The sequence below is a fragment of the Atractosteus spatula genome, chromosome 9, assembly GCF_055471065.1.
Source record: "Atractosteus spatula isolate fAtrSpa1 chromosome 9, fAtrSpa1.hap1, whole genome shotgun sequence".
Lineage (NCBI taxonomy): Eukaryota > Metazoa > Chordata > Actinopteri > Semionotiformes > Lepisosteidae > Atractosteus > Atractosteus spatula.
This window is the reverse complement of record NC_142714.1, coordinates 48,627,483-48,651,216: the sequence shown is the minus strand read 5'-3', so window position 1 is coordinate 48,651,216 and position 23,734 is coordinate 48,627,483. Positions and strand designations below refer to the sequence as shown.

At 50.7% G+C, this 23,734-nt stretch overlaps 1 protein-coding gene across 8 annotated transcripts in view; it reads right to left on the bottom strand.

Annotated features, from left to right (window-relative positions):
• Window positions 1–17,776, bottom strand: part of LOC148828721 (phosphatidylinositol-binding clathrin assembly protein) — a 39,362-nt gene extending 21,586 nt beyond the window's left edge. For 5 of the 8 annotated variants that reach the window (XM_088924625.1, XM_088924626.1, XM_088924624.1 and 2 more), the window contains exons 1-6: window positions 16,304–17,776; window positions 6,956–7,098; window positions 3,705–3,780; window positions 2,044–2,146; window positions 1,082–1,175; window positions 701–812 (exon numbers count right to left, since the gene is read on the bottom strand). In XM_088924625.1, coding sequence (XP_088780751.1) covers window positions 701–812; window positions 1,082–1,175; window positions 2,044–2,146; window positions 3,705–3,780; window positions 6,956–7,098; window positions 16,304–16,433 — 658 coding nt within the window. In that variant the 5' untranslated portion in view covers window positions 16,434–17,776. The remainder of the gene's footprint in view (window positions 1–700; window positions 813–1,081; window positions 1,176–2,043; window positions 2,147–3,704; window positions 3,781–6,955; window positions 7,099–16,303) is intronic. The other 3 variants (XM_088924628.1, XM_088924627.1, XM_088924631.1) reach the window with 1 other exon arrangement.
• Window positions 17,777–23,734: the final 5,958 nt, after the last annotated feature.

The window sequence follows — 23,734 nt, the reverse complement described above, 5'->3', positions numbered from 1 at the left end:
GCTCCAGGGGGTCTCAGCTGGAGAGGGCAGAGGGGAGGCTCTGAGCACACGCTGAGCTTTGCGGTTGCTTTGGTGGGGGCCCGCCTCTCCTCCAATCGGCGCTGAGCCACCTGTACTTAACCGCAGAGCCTGAAGGGTGCAGGCAGATGACCCGCCCAGTGGGCGGGGCCGTGGGAGGAGCCTGATCACACTTCCTTGTGCTCCCCATGTGGGTGCAGGAATCATCATCATCATCATCATCATGAGCCAGGAAGCAACCACGCACCTCACGATTCCAAACCGTGCGAGTGTTTCATAAAATACAAAATAACGGACAATTCTACTTTCACCAAGGAAAAGCCGCAAGCTGTAAAGAGATTTAACAATACGCACACGTTGCTTCACAGCACGCGAGCCAAACACCTTCTGGAAGTCTTTTCGCAAGAAGGGTGAGAAAGTAGCATCAGCCCTCTAGCAACCTGCTGGCAAATGCATAAACCCTCATCCTGCCTTAGTGCCCAGAGCGGTTCATGGACAGCCCCGCCACCCCATCCTACCCCAGAGACACACGTACCTGGCTAATAGTCACACGGCTCAAACCTAATCAAGCCAGCCACAGACTTAATCAACAACAGGACCCTTCGAGGTGAAGTGTGAGCAGGAGAGCACCAATCCAAGACCCCCCCCCACACACTCACACAGCTCAGGTGAGCCTCCTTACCCAGCAAGTTAATGACGCCCTCGTTGTAGGCAGCAAAGAGGCGGATGGAGTCCTTGAAAAGCAGCATGAAGGCGGCGTTGATCACTCCGTTGGTCAGCTCGTTGGGGTTGGCCTGCGACAGAGGGGAAAGGGGAAGTAGAAGCAGCGAAGTGACCGCCGATGCCGTCACGCGCAGGACGGCTCAAGGGCTTACAGGGAAAGAGGCCTTGTACTCGCTTCAGAGAAGGACAAGGCGTGGCAATGACCCTTCAGCCCACTCAGAACCCCAGCTCCGGCGGCCCGGGCACGAACACCCAGAAGGCAAGCGATGCAAAAGAGGGAGACCGGCAACACCCCGTCCTTCCGGGACCCATTCACACCTCGGCGGAAAAAGACGCTCACCTCGAAGTCCAGCAGAGCGTCCAGCTGGTTCTGTATGATGGGCAGGGTCTTGATCAGTTTCTCCGTGTTCATGGTGCGCATCACCCCATCGATCCTGCAGGAGGAAACGCACCCACAGGGTCACGCCTCTCTTTTCACTTAGTCTAGCAAACTCTGCATTCATACAGCGCCTCGCATGCACACAGAGAAGGCCAGTTCGCAGCCTGGTCTCGAGGACAGACCAAGGCCCTGCATCAGCTGAGCACTGATGAGTATAGAGACCGCAGTCCCCTTGGACCCAGGGTACAAGGCCATTCTAACTAATCACAAACATCAATCGCAAACTGAATTCAACGATGAACTGGGAGCCAAAGAAGGGACCAGGAAGGTAGTCACATTGGCTGTGCAACCTCGATTCACTTAGCACAGAAACTCAATCTGAAGGCGTGTTAATTTGTGGATGATCTGTGTAAATGAAGCTGCAATCGGCCTGAACAGCAGGAAATGTAAACTCCCTCCCCCCCACCACTGTTTTTCAGCCATCTCAGTTTTTATTCTTGATTGTAATGTCCTTTTGCTGGCAGAACCAAGAGCACTTCAGCCTGCTTCTTAAACTATTATTACTTCTCCTTACAGGTAATGACCATAGCATACAGAACAAGGGGCAGGAATATATCAGCCCTAGATCCCCTAGACTGGCTTGTATCCCGAGTACAATGCCTGCCTGCTTTAGCTTGGAGGGAAGGTTAAATCGGGTGCTCTCTGAATTCGATCCTCAAGGGCAACAGCCTGGCAGGCTTTCTAGGACTCTTTCAGTCATCGACAGCACAAGACCTAGGGGAAAATCTTAAATTAACTCATATAAGGCTCAATCCTCCTGCAGGTCTGGGACAGCTCATGATTTAAGGATGCCCAAAAAAAAAAGCCTGCCGAACTGCTGCCCTCGTCTCTGCCAAGCTCTCCTGCCCCCTCCAGCTCCTTACCCTCTCTTCATCTTAGTGAAGTCCACGGCCACCAGCCGGTAAGAGAGGGCCTTCTCGTTCAGGTACCTGCTGTAGCGCCTGATGAAAGTCGACATGTCGTAACCTGTTGAAGGGGAAGCCATAAAGAAAACCTTCAGACCGGCGTCAAGCTTAAACAAAACAAAAATGGGACTAACACGTTATTCTACCCTGAGTGCAGAAATCCCAGCGGTGTTTTTTTTAACCCTTTTTTGACTGCAAGCAATTGTTCTCAATAAGCCCCAATTTAAACATGGCACTGAACTACAGTCAGCTATGGGCATTTACGCTGCAAATTAGCCTGCCAGGGAAATGATCACACCCCTCTTCCCCAGATGCACTGAAGAACATGGCAAGGCGTCTGGCAACAGCCGGGCGATTCCGAGCAGCATGTGGCCTGAAACAGCTCCCTTCATTCCTCCATCAGCTGATGCTGAGATGAGGGGGTAGAGGTGTGAGGTTATTATGCTGTACATCCCAACCCCTGCCAGCGTTATTCACAGGCACACAGATCCGGGCGCCGCTCTGGCCAGGAGAGAGGGCAGGGAAAAGCGCTGTGCTCCTCAAACCAGTCATGCATTGCCTTGCCTCAGAGCTCACTTACACCACTGAGGGTTTCCCAATACCTGGGTCACCGATTTAATGCTCTAGAGTTGCAAGGGGGAGCTGTTTCCCTTTACTGTTGGGGATCCCCTGCCCAGTCACCCAGGACCCCCCCCCATGGGCCCCCCTCTCTACTACTTTGAAACTCCTGCCCTGCAGGGGACTGAACTGGACATCGGCATTTTCTGCGCTGCATGGCTTCATTCCCGATGAGGGCTCATGACGGCTTTGGAAAAACAGAACGGGTCCGAGACGCGCCGCTTTGCATCCAGCGAGGAAACGACGGGCAGCCCTGATGCCAACGCAGCAGCGGCTCGGCGCCCTCCTTTGCGGAAGGGAGGCAAATTTGGCCGCTGGAAGTTAACTACTTCCTCCCCACATCAACCAAGAGCCTGATGATGATGATGATGATATTAGGAAAGGACAGAAAGAACACCTGAGCACTTTCAGCCGTGAGGGAGGAAATAAAATGAAGCACCATGCCAAGTTTCACCCATTGTCTAATAAGAAAACGCAATGCTGTAACTGTGAAGTGTTATATAATCCTTTCATGCCAGGTTAAGAGTCCCTTTTAGCTGCTGGTGTTGCAATAGGGGGAGTCTGCGTGTATTCAAGAAGGGGAAGGGCGGAGACTGCTCTCTGACGGCGGCTGGGAAGAGGGAAAGGTACTGTCGTGCTCCAGGCCAACAAGGCTCAGCCTGCTCCCCGAGTGCCAGACTGGTGAGTCAGCTGGGAGGCGGGCCCGCCAGCAGCCGGCCCCAGGAACGACGAGGATCCTGGCGGCGGCCGCGTTACCCTGGAGGGCCCCCGTTTCCCCCCTCGTCCCCCTCGTGCAAGCTCTGCCAGGCCCTCTCGGACCCCGGCACACGGGCGCGTGCATTCACCTGGCTGCCCGTGTCCGAGAAAGCAACCCAGGTCAGGGCACGCGTTGCTCGGGGCGAAACAACCGAGCTGGGGGGGCGTTGAGGGCTCAGACCCCCCAACTCCCCGACCCCTGAGCCACACCCCGGCTTCTCCCGAACTGCACGTCACCTCCCTACCTTGCAAGGCACCCTTGTCCAGGAAGTTGTTTAAATTAAACAGGGTGTTCCTGGAAGCCAAGTACTGGATAAACCGCTGGAGGGAGGGAGAGAGAGAGAGAGAGAGAGAAACAAGAGGAGACAAGAAAGGAATTGCAAGGCATTAATCAACCCGCATTTCCTGGACCCAGGGGCAAACTCACGATGGCCCGATTAATGAAAAAGGTACGCTGCACAGATGGGGCCCCAATCAGCACCCCCCCCCCCCCACCACCACCATCCCTCCGACAGCGCACACCGTCAGATGTGTCCGTTACGACTGCCAATTCAATCAGCCCCCGTGTCTCAGGCGCCCTCATTCCCAGGAAAAGGACATTCAGTGTTGGTTGGCCGGCGTTTTTGTACATGTGGGCATGGAGCTGTGTGCACTTCTAAATAAGGGGTCTGCTTCCTCTTTTTATCACTGGGGGGGTGAGGGCCACAGTCTTCAGTCCTAGATATAAAATACATGTCAATGTAAGCACAAGGGCTCTGCCTCTCCGGTTTCAAGTACACATTATTCTACTAAAAATACACATCATACTCTCAGTCAGATGAGCAACTGAATCCTTTCTTCCTGCACTGAGAGACACCTCCCCCCTCTGGGGCAAAAAAAGGGCAGAAAACATGCAGCAATTCAAATAATGAAATAATGAAGTGAATTACCGATATTAAGTAAAAAAAAAATAGCCATGAATACATTTATATGAAAACAGAAGATAGCAAGGCACTTATCACTCGCTCTTGTCTGTCAAACTGATGGTGGTAAAACAGAAATTAATGCCTTTCAGAAATGTCCCCAAGCACTCATTGAGACCGGACTAATGGGCTCTCAGCTAACACACACAGAGCATGAAAAAGAGACAGCGGCCAGCACAGCTCAGCACCACGCGGACTGGGGTAGTGCATGAAGAAAACAAAGGCCAACAGGGCGTACAGCTCTGCTACAGCCGTTTCCAAGGAAAACAGCCCTGGAGTGATACACAGTCATGGTGCGGTCAACAGGGTCGGCTAGGAGACCTCACAACAGAGACGGTAAACACACAACAGAAGCTCAAATGCGGCGAGAACTCAGCTCCCCATCCGACATCGCCACCAGCGAAGTGATGCAAACACAGACTCTCCTTACAGCGCTCGTCGGCCAACACCCTACATGCACGCGTCCGAAAGCTCTCCCGTTTCTGCTCGGATTCGACCTCCCGCTTTGCAGTTCGCACAGAAAGCTGCCGGAGTCTGGAGACTCCACAGAGCACCCCCTGCTGGTCACCTTCTGGAATAGCCGACAGGCTCTAAACTTCATGGTTAGATGTCAGATCACCAACGCATCTGCTCTGCAAGACCACAGGATGTGATGCTTAATTTGAAATACAACCACCTCTTAAAATATGCTGCCATACGACCAACAACTATTAACACTAACCCCTCCCTCTCCCGGTGAGAAAAGACGACAGGCATGTTTGTTGGCTCGCCAGGCTGCGAGGCCGGAGGCGAGAGCAGAGCCGGGGATCTCCAGCACGGAGCGGTGGCGCAGACGAGATCCTGCTTTTCCCCGATCCACTTCCCTCAGCCCCCCTGGGAGCTGCACGACACAGGCGCAGAATCCAGGGGGGACTGCAGCATTCCAGGGACAACCAAGTTTGACTGCGACCCCCCCCCCCCTTCCCTCGTCCGAAAGGAGAGCATGCGAGTCGGGCAGCCGTTTCCTTTCCAGAGGAGTGGACTGGACAGGACAGGCCAGGCGCAGCAAGCGACAGCTCGGCTCACGTTCCCATTCTTATCTCTCGGCCCCCAGTCTGGGCGAGCCCCGACGGGACACCGCGCCCTCTCCTGCCTCTTCGTCTCCTCCCGCCGGCACCACAGGTCTCCCCCGCAATATCTCTGCGCCCCCATCCCAGACAGGCAGGCCTTCAGCTGTATCTCTGCGCCCCAGTCCCACAAAGACAGGCCCTCCCAGCCAGCCTGATCGCTCCAAAACTCCGTGGAAAAGGTTCAAGACCTTCTGGCATGGTCGACAGAGAGGAGATCCATTCTCCTCTAGCTCATCCCAACGAGCACGCATCCAAAGCCTCTCCCATTTTCCCCTTGCTCAGAACCTCCTTCCCAGTTTCCGATTCACGCAGAAAGCTAGCTTCCGCTGCCCGTGCCCCTGACGCAACAATTTCTTCATGCAGCGTTCCTGCATGCCTAAGCAGAGACAGGGACCTGTCTGACTGCGGACCACCGCTGACACACACCCTGGACTCTATTCTCTAGCACACTCCCCGGTGCCCTCGGGAAAGCTGCGTCTAAGAAAACAGAAGCATCTGCTGGGCTGGGCTGGAACCTGGGAAGAAAATCTTTAGCACGACAACTGTGGATGGAATTTCATACGCAAAACTGGGGCACAACATTCAGTGCAACTCAAACAAAAAAAAAGAGATGCAACTAAATTTCTGTGCTAACAGGACAAGCTCCCCAACTGGATACAGCCCCAGTACAGATATCTGCAGCGCACAGATAAGCAGGCAAGCACGAGGGAGTGGCAGAAATGCCACCAAGCTGGCTAACAGCGGGTAGAAGCATGGGTGAGGGGTGTCTGAGCAAACGGGAAAGTTCGGGGAAGTGTACTCCAAAATAACCTCACTAAGGGCAAAACCTGCTTCAACAGCACTTTCAGCCTCTGGGGGATCCTGCCTTGTGAAATGAGTGAAGCAGGCTTACAGAGCCACCCTGCAGTAATTGATGTTTTCAGTCTTCCTGCGCACTGTCTCACGCCAAAGACCCCCCCACCGGGGGGGGGGGGGAAATAAAGACACGCCCTTGTGACGGCACAGCGCGCAGTGTGGCTTGAGGTTTCAATGTGCTTTTACCCTTTTCAGCTTCTCAAGAAGAGCAGGGTTTGCTCTTGAAGTGAAACAGCCTCCCAGACCTACCTCATTGGTAAACCAAAACAGTGATTACACAGCAAGCCAAGTGCTTGCAGAGCTTAAAGCCACTGGAAAACAACTCCCGTCGCCAGACGGCACGCAGCTTTTAGAGGACCTAAGGGATACCCATCACCAAAAACCCGGAAGGAAACGGAGCTGGCTCCACTTCGGCCCCATATTTCCGCCAAGTTGAGTTTTAAGGACTGGGATAGAAAGGGAAGCAGACGAACGGGGCAGCTCCTGCGCCTCAGAGGCTGAAGCACCCCCTGAACCTGTGGGGTGTGTGTGTGTGTGTGTGTGTGTGTGTGTGTGTGAGGAGGCACTCACCTCATTCCCGTACATCATGAGATGGTGGGTGGTGATGAGAGCCTTGAACACGACCACCCAGCTGCTGTTGGCCGTCCTCTCGAACAGCGTGTCCGCCAGCTGAGGGATGCTCACGTTCATCTCGTTGGTGCAGTGGATCAGATCTGGGTGGGGGTGGAAGACAAGCGACCGGAGGTGAGAGGAGCAGATAGCGGCTGCTGGGGCTCACGGGAACCAGCAGGACCTGGGAGAACCCCTCAGCTTTCTTGTGCCACACAGGCAACAAGCACTCAGTCTCCAGGAGCCCCTTTTCACAAATCCCCAAGAACGGCCTCATTGCTCCAGCTGATAGAGCTCCCTAACGCCGCGGTCCAGCACAGAATTGCACGCTTAGCCACGAGAGGGCTGCTCATCTGTTACCACTCGCAACACGGACAGCTTTGGAGACAGTTAAAGAGCAGAAGCTTCAGTCTCAGGTCTCAGCCTTTGACCACTTGGAAGTAAAGGACAGATAATATACTAGTACTATATACTTTAGCTATGAGTAAGAATACCATCAGAAGAAGTCAGTTTACTAAAGAATCCTCAGCACCAGAACTAAGGATCAATGCTGAGAAGGAGATTTACATAATAGAAAAGACCACCTTTTTTCCCCACCAGTGGAAAGGTTTTGCAAATGCTGGTAAGCCTGTACTGGGTTTGTGGCCCCACTGAGACATGATTTTGCCCAGTGAAAGTGGATGAAGACAGCAGTCCGTCTGGATCGATGGCTGTTTGTTGTGTTTTCGTTGACTGCATTTCCATATGTAACCTCCCCTCTATGCTGGCATAGTATAATTATCCAGCAAATAAATCTTCGTAAAATGAAAGACGAAAGAAGTCAATTATTTTACTTTGTATATGCTGTATTTATAAATCCTTTCATTGTTAAATAAAAAGCTTAAAAAAAAAACTTCAGCCAATATGACGACCTGTGCTTCCACAGAAATGACAACAGACGATTAAGAGTCTAGAAATAACACGAGCGAGGTTTTCTCTAGCCGCTGTCTGTGGCTTCATGTACACATTTTTAAATAGCAGCAGCTCGTCAGTTCCCACGCTGCCAGTCACAGAGATTCCTCTCAGCCAATCAGAGAGGCAACCCGCTGGGAAAACAAATCTCTAAAGGATACGGACCCATCAGCAGCAAAGCTGATTGAATTGAGTCCTCTTATGCCTCAGATGTAAGTCTTCTGGAAGAAATACTACAAATATCATCACTGCATAATGAAAGCTTTTTAGCTTGGATTGGCTCATTATTCAGAATTATCACTGGCCCCCCTATCAACTCTGAAAGAAGCACAGCAGCGGGCGCTTCTGTGGGAGTGAGACGGCTCTTGCCAAGCCTGAAGCTCACTGCAGGCCACTGAGTCCCAGATCTCGCCACAAGTGCCACAGCTGACACACGGCCCTGCAGCTGGCCGGATTCAAACCAGCAACCTGAGGCCCTCCGTGTTGGGGGGGGGAAAGAGAGCACCACAGAGAAAGCACTGCTGTGCTTTTAAAAACCGTTTTTAAAACATTTTCTGTTAAGAACTCTGTTAAGAACCTTTGCCGCGTCCGAAGAGATTCGAATGCTAAACAACTAGGACTGACCTATTCAATAAATATCGCAAGCACCCCCCCCCCCCCCCGGCTTGCCTTTGTACAATGATAAGCATCCATCACACGAAAACAGACAAGCAGCCTCTCTCCAGAGGGAAACCCAAATCCCTCTGGGATAGCTGGAGACCTCTCTCTTGCTTTGTGTACCAGGGATATTTACAGATTGTACAACAAACCCACAGCTTGGGTTTGCAGTGCAGAGAAAGGCCGTGCCTACTATAAGGCTGAGAGAAACCGAAAATGTGGACGAGTGGAAATGGATTTGATTCTGTGATTTACGACGGATGCTTTATCAAATCAAAGAAAATCAAAACATCCTCTGTGCATTTCTCTACTGCATTTATGTATGTGCCTCTTTCCCCCCCCCCACCATTCCCCCAACATTAAAGCTGACTGGGTCCTCCGAGAAACCAAAGCCTCACAGCGTGCATGTGCAGATTTGAAAGCAAAACGCAACATTTCGGCATCATCAATCAACCAGTCTGAGCCAGTCAGCTCAGAAAAGAGCTCATCTTTCACTCAACACCAGATCTTCTCCTCTCCTCCGAGAGTATGAATAAAAGCGCGCAGACGTTCATCAAACGGAGCACAAAAGCTGGCAGCGTGATGCTTCGTCCCAGTCACCCCGTCAGCCACCCCGAGCCTGCCCGTGGCCGATGTTTTGTTAACCTGCACCTGCTACAGAGCCTCCTGAAGGCGGAGTGCGACAGAATGAAGACCGAGAGCCTCCATGACGGACGGACCAAGGAAACGCTCACTCTGAACGCGCAGCGAACAGCGGACGCGTGATGTCATGGGATGCCGGTGTAAGATGGCTATTGTCAGAGGAGGGTCAGTCCAGCGGTGTGGTGGACATGCTGGGCACCGCCTGGTACTGGAGAAGCTGTGCCCGCTGTCTGCCACCTCCAACTGGCAGAGTCACTCCCCGCCACACAATCACGCTCTTGAGGGCCCAGTCCCTCGCTGGGACAGCATCATCTAAGGGACTGGAGCAGTGGAGGTCTTTGTGCCTTTCAAGTGGGGAAGGAGGGTTACCATACTAAATGCACTTCTGAAAAGGGAGTGGGCAAAAAAAAAAGCTTGCACAAGATCACGGTCTTTTCTTGCTCTCGGTCAACGGACCCTAGAGTCTGGAATCCCAAATATGCAAGCCTGTAAACCAATCCCTGAAAATTTAACCCATACATTCGAAGGCATGCCCTCTCTCCACAGAGCGTGCCTGCGTTCCATCAGAGACGAACGGAAGAGGACGTGAAACTGCATGGATCCACTCCGAAATCCTAGCACAGCAATTGCACGGCTTCGATAAGGCGCACTGAGGAAAGGAACTCTTCCGTTTGCTGCTCATTTTAAGACAATTAATACCCCCACAGATCCTAGGAAGATACCCTGATGCTGCCTGCTGGAAATAAATTTCAGAGACATTTCGGGACATCGCCTGTATTTTCTTGCTCAGTTTTAGTGGTATGCGCAAGAAAAACAAACTATCATTCAGTGGACATTTTCCATATGGACTGATCAGGCGTCTCAAATCCCTGAGTTTAACATTGCTTGGCTTTTTTTGTTTTATCCCAAAGGCTTTCGTGCTACTGTAAACAGCTCTGCATTTCCCTCCATCTGAAAATATCATGTGGAAAATGGAAAAAATCCACGTCGCTTGGGCTAGTGCACACCATATTGACTTGACTGCAAAATCCCTCACAGAAAAACCTTTTACTGTCAACGTGCTGCGAGAAAAACTCAGGCCTTCTGTCTGAACACAGCGCTGCATTCAGCGCATGTAGGTGTAGCTATTAATAGCACCGCTTTTTTTCCTTGAGTAAATAAAAAAAACAATCGCCTCTTAAATCATTTAGTCCAATAGATAATTTAACAAAATACAAAAATAGCACAGCACAAGCTTGTATCCTACTGACACGACTCCACAGATATAAAAGGACACCCGTCACACGACAACCAGCAACCTGAGTCCCACGCGCTGTCTGGAGGGGACATGCTCTCTCCTCTGCAGAACAGCTCATGCCGAGAGCCTGGGGGCTGCAGTTCATTTATAGAACTCTTGTGGAGAACTGAATTAATATATTCAAGCTTCCCAAGAGTCCACATGCATTAACAAACTGCTGTCATTTCCAGAGGCTCTAGCCCCGGAGAGAGAGGCGTCTAGCACAAGGTCAACGACAGGAAACGTGCCGTCAGGGGACCAGGAAGGCAGCGCTGGCTGTGCTTCACTGATCTCTCATCGGAAACACGGAGGGAATGACGTTCAACACCTGTGACTCTGTACAGCCTGTTCTTCCATTATAGGAGACCGCCAGAATCGAGTCCCCTGTTCGCTTTCCTGCGCACTCCTGTGCCTTATGGTTTAAAATGACAGGACACCACTGCTGACAATATGATTAAGCTGCAACAATTCACCGCTGTATTACTGGACAACAGCCATTCTACCCATGCAAGGAAGCAAGGGAGAAAGCCTTCAAAAGCTGGTTAACAGATTAACACTGGCACCCTTTAAATAACAACTGTAAGAGATGGCGTCGCCAGTATTTGTGCTTCTCCCCCATCAGCTCATTTCCTACAGTTTCAGTGCTGCATGACTGCCTGAAAGCACTTTCACTTTCTGCTGTGAAGGCGGTTTCTCAACTCCACCGGGCACGAGAGCACATGACCAACACCTGTAAAAAGCTCTGTGACACCTGGGTCTGATATCGCAGCTGTCTCGTCAACAACGGGGCCTGTGCAACACGGATCACCTGCCCTCACTCCTGTTTCGGGCTTTCCTCTGCGAGCTCCAGAGGGGCATGCGAGCATGTTAAACAGGCCAGAAAGGGCCCAACCCAACCGCGTGCCAGCGCAGAATGGGGCAGAAGACCCAGCCAGACTGATGAACCTCCTCAGCAGGAAGCCCAACAGCCCATGCAGAGCTCCTGGAGGGCCAGGGCTTTCTGTGCCCGGCCCAGGCTGAAATAACAGCGCAGCCCGGTCCAGGGATTCCTACTGGCCGATTCGAATGGGCCAGATGCAGCGGCTGCTCTGGACTCGGAGTGGCACGCGCCTGGCACACCGGGCGCCGTTCGAGCAGAGCCGCCCAGGAAGGAAAGGAGCGGCGAGGGGAGGCGAGCAGGACTGGGGACGCACCGAGAAACCCACCGGACCGCTGCTCAAGAGCCAGGGCCGATGGGCACGGGCCGGGTTTCCGACTGTAGCCGGGGCCACGGCCGACACCGGCAGCGCACGGCACGCCCGCCGCACAGCAGAGCGCGAGGCTCCGCAAAGCGGACATCTGACTTTAATCATACCAATCGGATCCTACAGAGTGTCCCAACAGCCCACCAAATTTCTGGGAGGCTTGCAGGGATGCTAGTCGCTCGGTCCCCGCACGGTCACTCATAGGGGACGGCCAGGCCTCAGGAACAAAGAGGTGTCACGCCACACACATTGGAAGATCTTTGCAGACCTGAGCTGTTCCCTAGAAACGATGAAGGATTTAAAACGCAAAGCGGAAGCCCTACTCCCCCTGCGACCCTTCATCATGACTACCTGAGGGCCATTTCATCCTCCGGCAGCGCACAGCACAGGTACCGGTCAGATCTGATGACCGGTAACGGACCTGAAGAGAAATACAGAGCGATGAAACAATCCGACACGCTGTATAGGTAGGGAACGCGTTTGCTTGCACAGTTTAGCGGGGGTCCAAGCAATACCGCTGAACACAAAGGGAGGAAAGGCGAAGAAGCCGAGGAGCTGGCGTTATTCGCGCAACAGTCCGCGGAACAGAAGACGCTTCGGAGAAGGAACGAGCGCCGGTCACCAGCTGTGCAAGAGACGCCACGAGATCAGGAGGCGGCCGGGCCTTCAACACCACCTCCACAGAGAGACTAAGGAAGTGAAAGACGCGAGACAGGCCAAACCGAACCCGAACAGAGAACAGAGAAAGGCTGAAGAGAGGCTTCAACAACCTCGCTGACCGGTGCTACAGCTCCGCTCTTCCCGGGCTCCTGGGGCTTCTCGCCTCCGCAGGCGGCTTGGGTAGCCGGGCACCGGGCCACACGCAGGGATACAGGCTGCCTGGCCACAGGCCGCGGTCAGATCGGGCACAGGAGCACGGAGGGGGGGGAACAAGGCAAACTGAGCTCCCGTCCCCGCTGAAACGATCCCCCGCAGCCCGAAACCAAATCGCGTTTAAAAAGAACCTCAAGTCGGCTACAGACACTAACATTTCTGCCCGAGGCCAGACATGCCAAAGGCCAGGATGCAACAGGTACACGGCCCGTCTGAGGAGATCCAGTTTATCGTTGGTGCTTTCTGTAGACCTCTCTAGAGGACTTCTTTGGCGTTAGCTTTGGATTCGAACCCGCTTCTCAAGCTGGGGGGCGTCTTGCACGATACCACTCCACTACCGGCGGACCTCTCTAGAGGAATTCCAACTAGAATCTGGTCCAAACAGGACCAGAAAGTGCTATACAAGACAAACACTCAAGCACTCCCTGTGAGCAGGGCCTACTGTGGCGTGTATTGTCTCTTCACTCATCTCACAAACAAACCCAGAATGACCACAGCCTCTAGTTTAAGCTCTCACTTCCGTACCTGCTTCTCCCCAGCAAAAAAACACACACAGCTGACACAACCCCTTTCAAATTTAACATCAAACACCACCACTTCCTTAAGCTCAAGTGACCCGATTAGAGTTGCAGTCCCAGCAGCACTTAGGAAACTAACGAAAGGAAGGCTACAAAAAAAAGAAGAGACTTAAAACCTGGCAAACTTTTCAGGGTCTAAAAACATTGTTGGATTTGCAAGAGAGGACAAGGGGGCGGACCGTACCAGCCCCATAGAGAAGCCACAAAATCCAAAGATTCGGCTGCCTTCAATAGCTGAGAGCAAAATCTAATAATATGCACCAGTATTGCACTCTCATCAAAACAAGTTGCAGGAAATTGTGTCACTGATGCTTGCGTAACCCATCCACAGTTATCTTCAGTGGCACTTTAAAACGAGCATGTCTGCTACATTCCAACTTCTGTGCGACAGGCACAGGAATGAAAGGGGTTAACACAGTAATGTCAAAAGTGAGGCCTACACAGGGAACAGCTGACAGGATTACTATAAGTGCGTACATTTTGTACTCGGGTTTAAAACGCCATATCCTCAGAAAGCACCCACGATTTCTAAGGCCAAACAATCTCTGCCTTCACTTCCTCTGCACTCAGACTTGCTTCCTCACTCTGTCCTGCTAGGGCGATGGGGCTCAGCCTACGAAGTGTGGACACCTCGGTGTGGGGGGGGATCAAGGGGATCTCTCCACAGCTCAGCAGCCACTCCTGGTCTGTCTCACCTGGACACGCACACAGCCACCGCCAGGCAGGGCTGTGTCCAACACCCCTGCATCCTCATGTCCCAGGCACACCTGAGGATCACGTTCCTCAAATACTTGGGCAAGAAAAGAGGAAGGAAATAAGGAGAAAAACTTCTATTTAGAAATATAAATGAAGGAGTGCACTTATATGTAGCACACACATAGAAGAATGCTGAGGATACTGAAGGAAGGAGCCTGTGCTCCTCAGATCCTGAACTCCTGCTACACACCTCCTTTATCATTTAATTTCACAGGTGTGTGACTGTTTGCTTTAACGCCCTGATTGTCATGGCTACAGCTGCGATGACCTCCTACACCTTTCAAACTCAAAATCCTGCCACTTCATCTGCATTTGACTCCGGTGTTTTGGATACCTGAAAGCACTGCTGAGCAATGACAATGGATAAATACAACTGGATACAATACGTGCTGCAGCAGGGTGGGGAAAACAGACCCACGGTGCAGGAAGCACATTTATCTTTGAAACTTTCTCTCTCAACTTCTTCATCTGCACTTCGACATTCCTTTTTTTTTTTTAGTGACTCACTGATTGCCGCACAGCATGCAAGAGTTTAGCAAGGGCAATTGCTACACAGCCTCTTACTAAATAAGTGTAAAGCAGGTCAGTGCAACTTCCTTAGGAAACAAATGCAAGAGCATAAAACAGGTTACAAAGGAGAGGACGCCACCCATTAGGTTACTAGTTAATAAGTGACCTGTGGACCTCTGAACATTGAACAGCACGTACTAGTCCAGTGGTACTCAGTCCTGGTCCTAGAGAGACCCTGTATGCATTTGCAGGTTTGTGCTCCAACTGGGCCACTTAATCAGAAGGGCTACACAGTACCTGCAACAGACCTGCTTGCTGGATAGTCCCTGGTTTCATAAACACTGCAGCAGAAGTGCATTATCCCCAAAAATTTCAGGACACAATTCTATGCAGTCGCTCACTACACTTCCGAATAAAGAATTTGCTACCTTCTTTCTGCCTCAACAGCCCTTAATATGTGATCCACCGCCGAAGAACAGACACAGGTAGGAATGGCGCTGTCTCGGACACGCCCACTCTTAGTCAGATTTTCCTTCTGCTGGAGATAACCGATTCGATTTCGCCTCGCACACCCAAACGAGGGCCGTCCCGAAACTCGCTCATCAGCACAGGATTCGTACCAATGACAACTCTCATTCAGCGGTTTCAGAGCCGAGGCTGAATTTGAATGAAACCCTCTAAGACCAAGGGAGCCAGGAGGGACCCAGGACCAGAACTGTGAATCTCCACACTGGAGTAGATAAAAGCCTAAACAAACGTGCAAATTACTCCAATGATGAAGGACCCAGCTGGACCAAAATCAAGAACCACTGGGCACTTATCCCTCATAGACCGGCCTTCGATTCGTGCCAATCTGGAGAAGCTCCAGGTGGAGAGACTCGGTCAGGAACAGCGGCCGTTGGTCAACATCAGCCACTGGCTTCACAACTGCTTCAAGGCGCACAACCCCAAACCTCACCCTCTCAAGCTTAAACGCTAACTTCTCAGCTTGTCGCCTTAATCCAAACCTTATTAGGTTTAGGAATGTGCACTGGTTAGGAATAAACTCTGGCCACAACCTCCACCCCCACCCCCCAAAAAAAAAAAATCACAAATCTTCTCCCGGGACTTATTTTTTATCTCATCAGCACCCTTCGATAAAGGAGGCTGGGGGGGCTGCCCAGCACCCCAACACCCTGAGCACACCCACCGTGGCTGCAGCCCGGACTCCCTGGGTTTGGGTTCAGGTCCTGTGGGCCCAACGACCCAAACCGTCCAGCTTTTTGGTCGGGACGACCATCGTCGAGACCCACGGACATCAGAGCCAGCCCACGGCGCACAGCCCAGGCTTACCGAAGACCTCCGTGGAAACGCGCACAGCTGTCTGCAGCTGCTCCACATCTGCTCTCACGTCTCTACCCTTCCATTATATATATATATAAAAATAATTCAGATACACACGCAGTTCTCTCTAAAAACAGCGCCTGACAGCAAAAACCGCTTCCTCTCGGGAGTCATCATGAGTGACCCCCTTATCTCACTGGATCACCCCCCGACCCCACCATCCCCACGTAATTCACGTGCCGCCTCAGACATTGCCTAAAAACACACAGATCTGACCAAAGCAAGGGAGGGGGGGGGGGGGGAGGCTGAAGGGTGGTGTGACATTAAATTTAAATAATAAAACTAAAAAAACTATCCCCGGATCCGTTTCGACGTCGACTGAGATGTAACGAGGAGGCCGAGGGGGGTATTTACCCAGCCACGGAAAATAAAATAAAAACCCCCCCAATAACAATCAAGCGTGTTTAAAATACAAAAGGGGACGATGTAATATACTCACAATCGAGGTGTTTCTTCTTGGGTCCGATGACTTCGTGTGTCGTGGACTTGCACACCGCCTTGCTGATAGCCGAGCCGGTCATGCTGTGCTGAGCGGCGGCGATCCGGTCCGTTATAGACTGCCCCGACATCTTATTGTATTATTGAAAGACAAAAAAAACACGCAGGACCTGCGAGGCTCGGCGACGAACGTGTTTGGGGCGGGGGTGGGGGGGGGAGGTGGAGAGGAAAATAACCACTTCTCTTGTATCAAAAATATTTTTCCGTTTCTCACATAAAGAAATCCTGACAGCTAACGCTGGTGGCAAAAATCCACGCGTGTACGAGACCGGTACACAGGCGCGCTTCGCGGCGTACCTGGGAGGCTGGGGGGGGGAGGTGAAGCAGTATCAAATCGGGTGTTTTCTTTTAATTAATTTAATGAACGTGCGTGTTAAGGTTTGAATCCCACGCCCGAGGGCTTGATAAACCCGGGGCCCACTGAAATGCCAACAGGGCTGGGGTGCGGGGGGGGGGGGAACGACAGGTCTAAGATCACTCTCACACACACACACACAAACGCCGGAAAAAAATAATCAATAAATAAATCGCAAAGGGGGGCTTCAAACTTCAAGTGCCTTCTCCGGTAACTTCCCAAAGCGTTCACAAGACACCCCCCCCCTAAAAAAAAACACACACACACACACAAAAAAGACACCTGCAGCGATTAACACGGAGCTGGGAGGGGGGGAGAGAGAGGGTGAAACGCCACACACTCACACGCACGGTTTAAACCGTGAAACCCGCGTATCTCATTACGGACCCCCCCCCGAGGCTGCTTTCGAGACCCGGAAAAATTTAAAACGGCGCCGGGTTTTTTTTTTTTTACGGTGTCAGGAGGAGAGCCGAGAATCCGAGGGCCAAAAGAAACAACACGGCACGAATCGGAGGAGTCCCGTTTCCCGGCCTCGGCTGCTGACAGACTCGCCGGCGCGACAGGGCCCCTGAGCTTCACCCGTCCCGCCTGACAGACCGACCGACCGACCGACCGACCGACCGACCGACCAGCTCGCCTTTCGCGCTCGCTTCAGCTCTTTTCGTCCGGGGTTTCTTCTCTTTTTCCGGTTGTTGCTGGTTGGTGTCGGCGTTTTGCCCCCTTTTTTTTTTTCTCCCCCGGCGTACTTGGAGGTGGTATTTCACTCAAGAAAGAGAGAGAGAGAGAGAAAATGGCTGCGCACGAATCAGGTGATCGGGAGAGGGGCGGACTGGCTGAGTCAGGGAAGGGGTGTCTTTAAGGAGGAAGGGATCTCGCCCTGCCGCTTCTGAATAGCGCGTCTTTCCGAGGAAATTTGGGGGAATAAACAACAGAAAATAACTCCGTGACAGCCCACGGCAATTACGCTAATGCTTTAACCGGCGGCTGCGTCAGTCGAGCCCTTTTTTTTAGCAGCTAAACCTCCTCGTGTTCGTGCCGAGAGGTTGCCCTCCGCCGGGTCTTAAGGCAGCGCCGTGAAACTGACTCGTGTCCTGGTGTGACCAGCCAGCCCCGTCTCCTTCTTCTCTGCTGGTGCAGGGAACATTGTGTGCTGGGAGGGGAAAATAAATAAATAAAATTGTGCTGCTTAACCGTTTTAAAGAAAAAAAAATACGTCAGCCGCTTGCTATTCACACTTGCGATTAATAATTAATCAGCAATCAAGACAAGGAAGTCGTACTTGTAAAGAAACCTTTTTTTTTTCCCCCTGCTATCTTACGTATCAAGAAACCGGTATTATTCAATTATTACAGGTTTTGTCTGAAAACACACACCTTATATATAAGAAAACGCATATATATATATAAATATGAGAAAGGGATTTGAAAATGTTGATATGCGAACTGAATGCTAGATATGGAATAGGAACGATTTCACTAAATCAAATAATTTAAGTTAGATTTCTGTAGACAGATTCCACCTATGAATCAGACCACCAGCTCAGACTCCCTATACTTTTCTTCCTTAATCTAGATCGGTTCCTGAGGGGTCTCTAGTTCAACACAAGCAGTCAGTTACACAATTAAACTAATTATTTTCTAAATGAGAAATATATAGGATTTTTCTTAAGGTCTTTTACAGTTGACAGCACAAGACATTCACTTCACTGGGGGTACTGTTACCGCTGAACCATCTTGCAGCCTTGTTAGAAGTATTACAGTTGTGCAGTTAATAAAATAATTAACTGAGAACAAGGGGAGGGGGAGAAAAACTCAAAGACAGGCTCTCCAGGAACAGGGTGTGAGACCCCTGATATAGAACAGCAGTAGGGAGGCCTGGAGCCAGTGTAATGGGCTCTGGCAGGTTTTGGAAAGCCTTTTCCATTTGACTTTAATCCCTCAATTGGTTCAATTAAGTCATTAAGGGCTGAGAATGAAAAACAGAAACAAACGCCACATTTTCACACCTAGGTTGACTACCCCTCCTACCCTCATCTAGCAGGGGAGTGGTATTGTATGTCTCACCTCCACACACACACACACACACACACGATGGGTTTCTGATTTCTGTTGAACTCGTTGTAGTTTGATTGGGGTCAGGTTGATTCCCAGACCAGAAGGAGTACAGCAGAGTACTTGAGTCAGTTAACCCCATGTGCAAACCTTGGGCCCCATCTCTCCCACTGGCCTTTTAACCCACCGAGGCCCCCCACAAGAACAGTGCGCCCAGAGGACAGCTCATTCTCCAGTCCCCGCGCCACTCCGGGACTCAACGACACTTGTGCGCTCTCAGATTTAGAAAGAACGCTGTGTGACGTTCTCTCTCGGTCGGTGTGAGCAGGGGGGAAAATTACTGTACCTACCAGGGCTGTGGTGGAGTGAGCATTGTCCAGCTGCATAGTTCATTTTTGTAGCTGGGAGAATACACAGCGTCTCGTGATGGGAGAGGTGTCAGACAGCTTCAGAAAAGCCAGTGAGCTGAATTTTTCTTCCAATGCAAAAGCTGTGCCTTTATGTCCAGGGAGGATCACACTGGCTGACCTACAGTGGCCCTGCCTAACCTCATTTGCCACGAGCAAAGCTCCCCATCGAAGAAGCATGCTGTTGCACGTTCCTAACCATGTTCAGTCACATCGTCTTGCAGAGCTCATCACACATTACAGTGGGCTGCCTCGACCTTGGGCTGCAGGGGCAAAGTGGCAACAGAAGCACAAGCCTCAAAGAAATGTGTCTGTATTTTCACGTCAGCCTTCTGTTTCCCGTAGAACAGGGACGGGCAGCTTCAGCCATCCAGCATCTGAATGTGCTGTGATTTTCACACCACCTCCAACCATAATTACTTAATTGAATTAATTAGTTTGATTAAAAAATGAATCACCGATACGTATAAGGACGTCAACATACCTGAGGCAATGAAACTCTTTATTTTGAAGAAATGTCACGATGTCCTATGTGACTTTTTATTTTTTATAGAATTGGAAAACTGGAGGTGTAGGTGCAATTAAATGAAATCCCTTTCATCCATCCATTCATTTGCTCAGCTGCAGATTTCTTCAGAGAACAAAAGGTCAACTTGAAGGCGCTCTAAAACTGCTGTTTACAAGGAAAATAATGTGTCTTCTTCTGGAGATGGACTGGTGACATAATATTCCTTCAGCTTTTAATACCCCTGGGATTCCAACCCACTGTTACAAACAAAGGCTTCTTTGAGCACAGAGATTTTCAGAAACCGATCTCGGAAACACCTGTTAGGTCCATGTGCTGGTGGAGGTGTCATGAGTAAAAAAAAAATGTGTAGGTGTCAGCTGTAGACTGACATGAGTAAATCACTGCATTGGAAAGGTATCTGGAGCCCTAGGTTGTACATAAGCCACACATAGCAAGGTACTGCATTATCAATGACACCCAGCATCAGCATTCTGCTTCAAAGCGAATCTCAGGTAACAGTGTGCGAGTTTCCAGTCTTGTTAACCCCGAGGTTAAAACTGGTAACTGTTACTATCTAAGTCGATAGAACATAAGGTCACAAATGACAGGAGGCTAGTCAGCCCATATGGCTCATAGGTTTGGTATTTACTAGTTAATTGATCCCAGGGTCTCATACAGCCGTTACTTGAAACCAGGCTATCTGCTTCTACAACATGGCAGGGCACCGTGTTCCACGCTCCCACAGCCCTTTGTGTAGAGAAGTGGCTCCGGTTGCCGGTTTTAAATGCCCTTCCACATGCTTTCCAGGGGTGCCCTCTGGTTCAAGATTCACTGTTCAGCCTGCAGCGTTCCGCTGGCCTGACGTGCTCAGAGCCTACCAGGATTTTCAATACTCCCATGAGCTCCCCTCATCCTTCTCCGTTCAAGACCAAATGGTCAGATCCCCTTTTTGGGCAGGCTAACGAAATCCCCAAACATATTGTATCCATTCGAGGGGAAATCAATAATACTGATTGCACTTTGAGAAATAATATGCGATGCGCTATCCCACGTGTTAGTCGCATGTGCAGCGGCAGTGAAGTGTTCGTAGTGCAGACGTGCAGAATACATCACAAAGGAAATAAGCTGCTCTTCATGCACTGAGAGGTAGTTTTAAATCGTGGAGAGCATCTTGCACAGGCAGGATGAGCCTGCTAAACATCTCAAGGAAGTGGTTGAATTGACAAACACTTTAAACAGATAAAGCTTTTTTTTTTGGGGGGGGGGGGGGGGTTGTTTGGGGTTGAATACATCTCCAAGCCTAAACGAAAGCAGCTCTGACACATAAGCTGCACTAATCCTACAGTCCTGATCCAGACAACGGAAGGAGGGAAAGGAAAAGCATCAAAAGCATCCGTCTATTGAATCTGACTTCTGCAAAACGTTTTCAAAGTTTTTATACTGTACATGCGACTGTAATCTTTTTTTTTACAAGGCAGGGGGCTGATAACCTTGAAGTGGCCGTGAAAAAGAAAGTACTCATGATCAACGCGAGAAGTCAGGATCAATATCAATGTTAATGTTACAACACTTAAAATAATACACACTCTGTTTTTTTTACTTTTACTTCCAGTCCACTAGTAAATCAGAGAATACATTCTACTTACAATGGTTACCCGCTCAGCTGTAATTGCACTGGATCACTAATGACCAACTAGTCAGGACCTCCACTGAATGCTATCGTCCTTAGGACAACAGCACCTCATACAGATCCGTGTCCCCTGTCTCCATGTAGGGGGCGGAGTGGTGCCACTGTGGCTAAGAACCTGTGTCTGTGGCTGGAAGGTTGCCAGTTCATATCCTGCGGCCAGCAGGGGAATCCTACTCTGTTGGGCCCCTGAGCGAGGCCCTTAACCCCTGCTTCAGGGGTGCCGTATAAATGGCTGACCCTGCGCTCTGACCCCAGGCTTCTCTCCCTGTCTGTGTGTCTCATGGAGAGCAAGCTGGGGTCTGTGAAAAGACAAGTTCCTAATGCAAGAAATTGTATAGGGCCAATAAAGTTACGAGTAGCTTAGACAGAAATTAGAGGAGCAAAGCAGAACAGCTCATTCTCCACAGAACTGGCACATATCACTTTCAATCATGTTGAATGTAGTAACCAAGACGTGTTCATGACTTAATGAATTGCTGCTCCTGCAATAATTAAAATCACATCTTTTTGAATAGCAGAGGTTCTCAATCAAGTCATTTTAATAACTGTGACTCAGCTCGAACACCAAACACTGGGCACTTGTTTCTTTGTGAAATCCCATATCATGAGCTCAGTGCTTTACTCCCCTAAGGAAGTATGCTTCTCAATCGATCAACAAACCTATCTGCTTGCTGTCTAGAATACAAATAACATTATCTACATACTTCATGAGCTACTGATGTGAAGCTGTCGTCTACTCATTGTGTATCACTCCATGTTAGATGAATCAGTGACCAGCTCACTCGGAGATGCGAGTAGAGCTCCGCCTAGTGTCCTTATTTGGAAGTATCTCCATGGCAACTGGAGCAGGAGCAGTGTTGGTATGTGTCCATGGTAACGCCAGCTGCATTCTGCTACACCAGCCTGTTCTTAAGGAGCAAAGGGGAATGATTAACTAGTCATCCTATATCAGATCAGAGACAAGGCACATACTGGCTGTTCAAAATATATTGAAACACCTGAAAAAAATATATACGTAAGCATAAAAATGTATAGCAGTCAAACTACAAATGGGCCCCGGGTTCATATTTCAACATATTTAACATGACACATTGTGTTGATGAAAAGAATGAAAGAATTCTTTGTTTAATAATCTTTATTTATAATGTTGCTCTGACCAGGATTTAGTAGTATAATGAAAACAGATTCCCGGTCTATGTTTGTGAAGGTTTTCTCACTAATATCCCGTGAGAGTGGAGGGAGAGAACTGGACCAGCGAGGCACTTAGAACTGGTGAACTCCCGTGCGCAAAGCACACACTCCCCAGTAAATGAAATGGCCTGGAGGGAAGACTGGTGGCCAGCACAATGTTTCACTGGTGCGCGCTTCTCGCTGGGATCTGGTTCACGCGCCGAGACCTTGCCGGGCCCTGCTCCTGCCCGTCTCTCCCTGCACCCCCCCACCCCCCCTCTCTTCTCCCAGCAGGCGGCCCGGACCCCTGCCTGATCCCCCTTCTCCACTCACCGTCATCACTGAACCACCCCGGGGATCAGACTGCCCGCCTTCCACACCTGCACACGGGTCATCCACTTAAACCCCCGTTTATTTCTTTGTTAGCTTTTATCCAAAGTGACTTTTACTGGCGTTTACTCCCATTTTTAGCGGTGGGCATTTTTATATTGGGCGCTGGGTTAGCATCTGGGGCCCTGGGTTCAATTCCAGAACTGTCTGTGTGGACTCTGCATGTTCCTCTCATGTTTGCGTGGGTTTTCTCCGGAAGCTCTTGTCCCCCCCCCCCCCCAGTCTAAAGACATGCTGGTGGGTTAACTGGCTTTTGGGAAAACCGGCCCTGGCGCGAGTGTGTTTGTGTGTCTGCCCTGCGCTATACAATCTTGTTGTTCACTCTTGTGAAGCCGTTTTTAACGGCTTTGGCCAACACAGGGCCGCGGAGGGGAGCCAGAGTCTATCCTGGCAAGCAGCGGGCACAGGGCAGGGTACCCCCTGGACAGGACGCCCGTCCATCACAGGGCAGAGTGACACCAACACACACGCCAGTCTTCCCAGACGCCCATGAACCTACCAGTATGTCTCTGGACTGTGGGTGGAAACAGGAGCACTGGGAGGAGACATCCAAACTCCACACACACACACACACACAGCGCCCCAGGAAGAGAGCCCAGGGCCCCAGCACTGCGAAGCAACAGTGCTAACCCCCATTCATAGAGCCATGAAGGTTTATTACACGACTGCACTCCTGATGAACTGCAGGCGCCTTATGAGCACATTCTGCAGCAGAACACACACTGAGGTCCTGTGGTATTCCAGTATTACGTTAAACTTCACACACTCAAACGCTGGGCCAGTTGTTCAGTTGTTCTCATA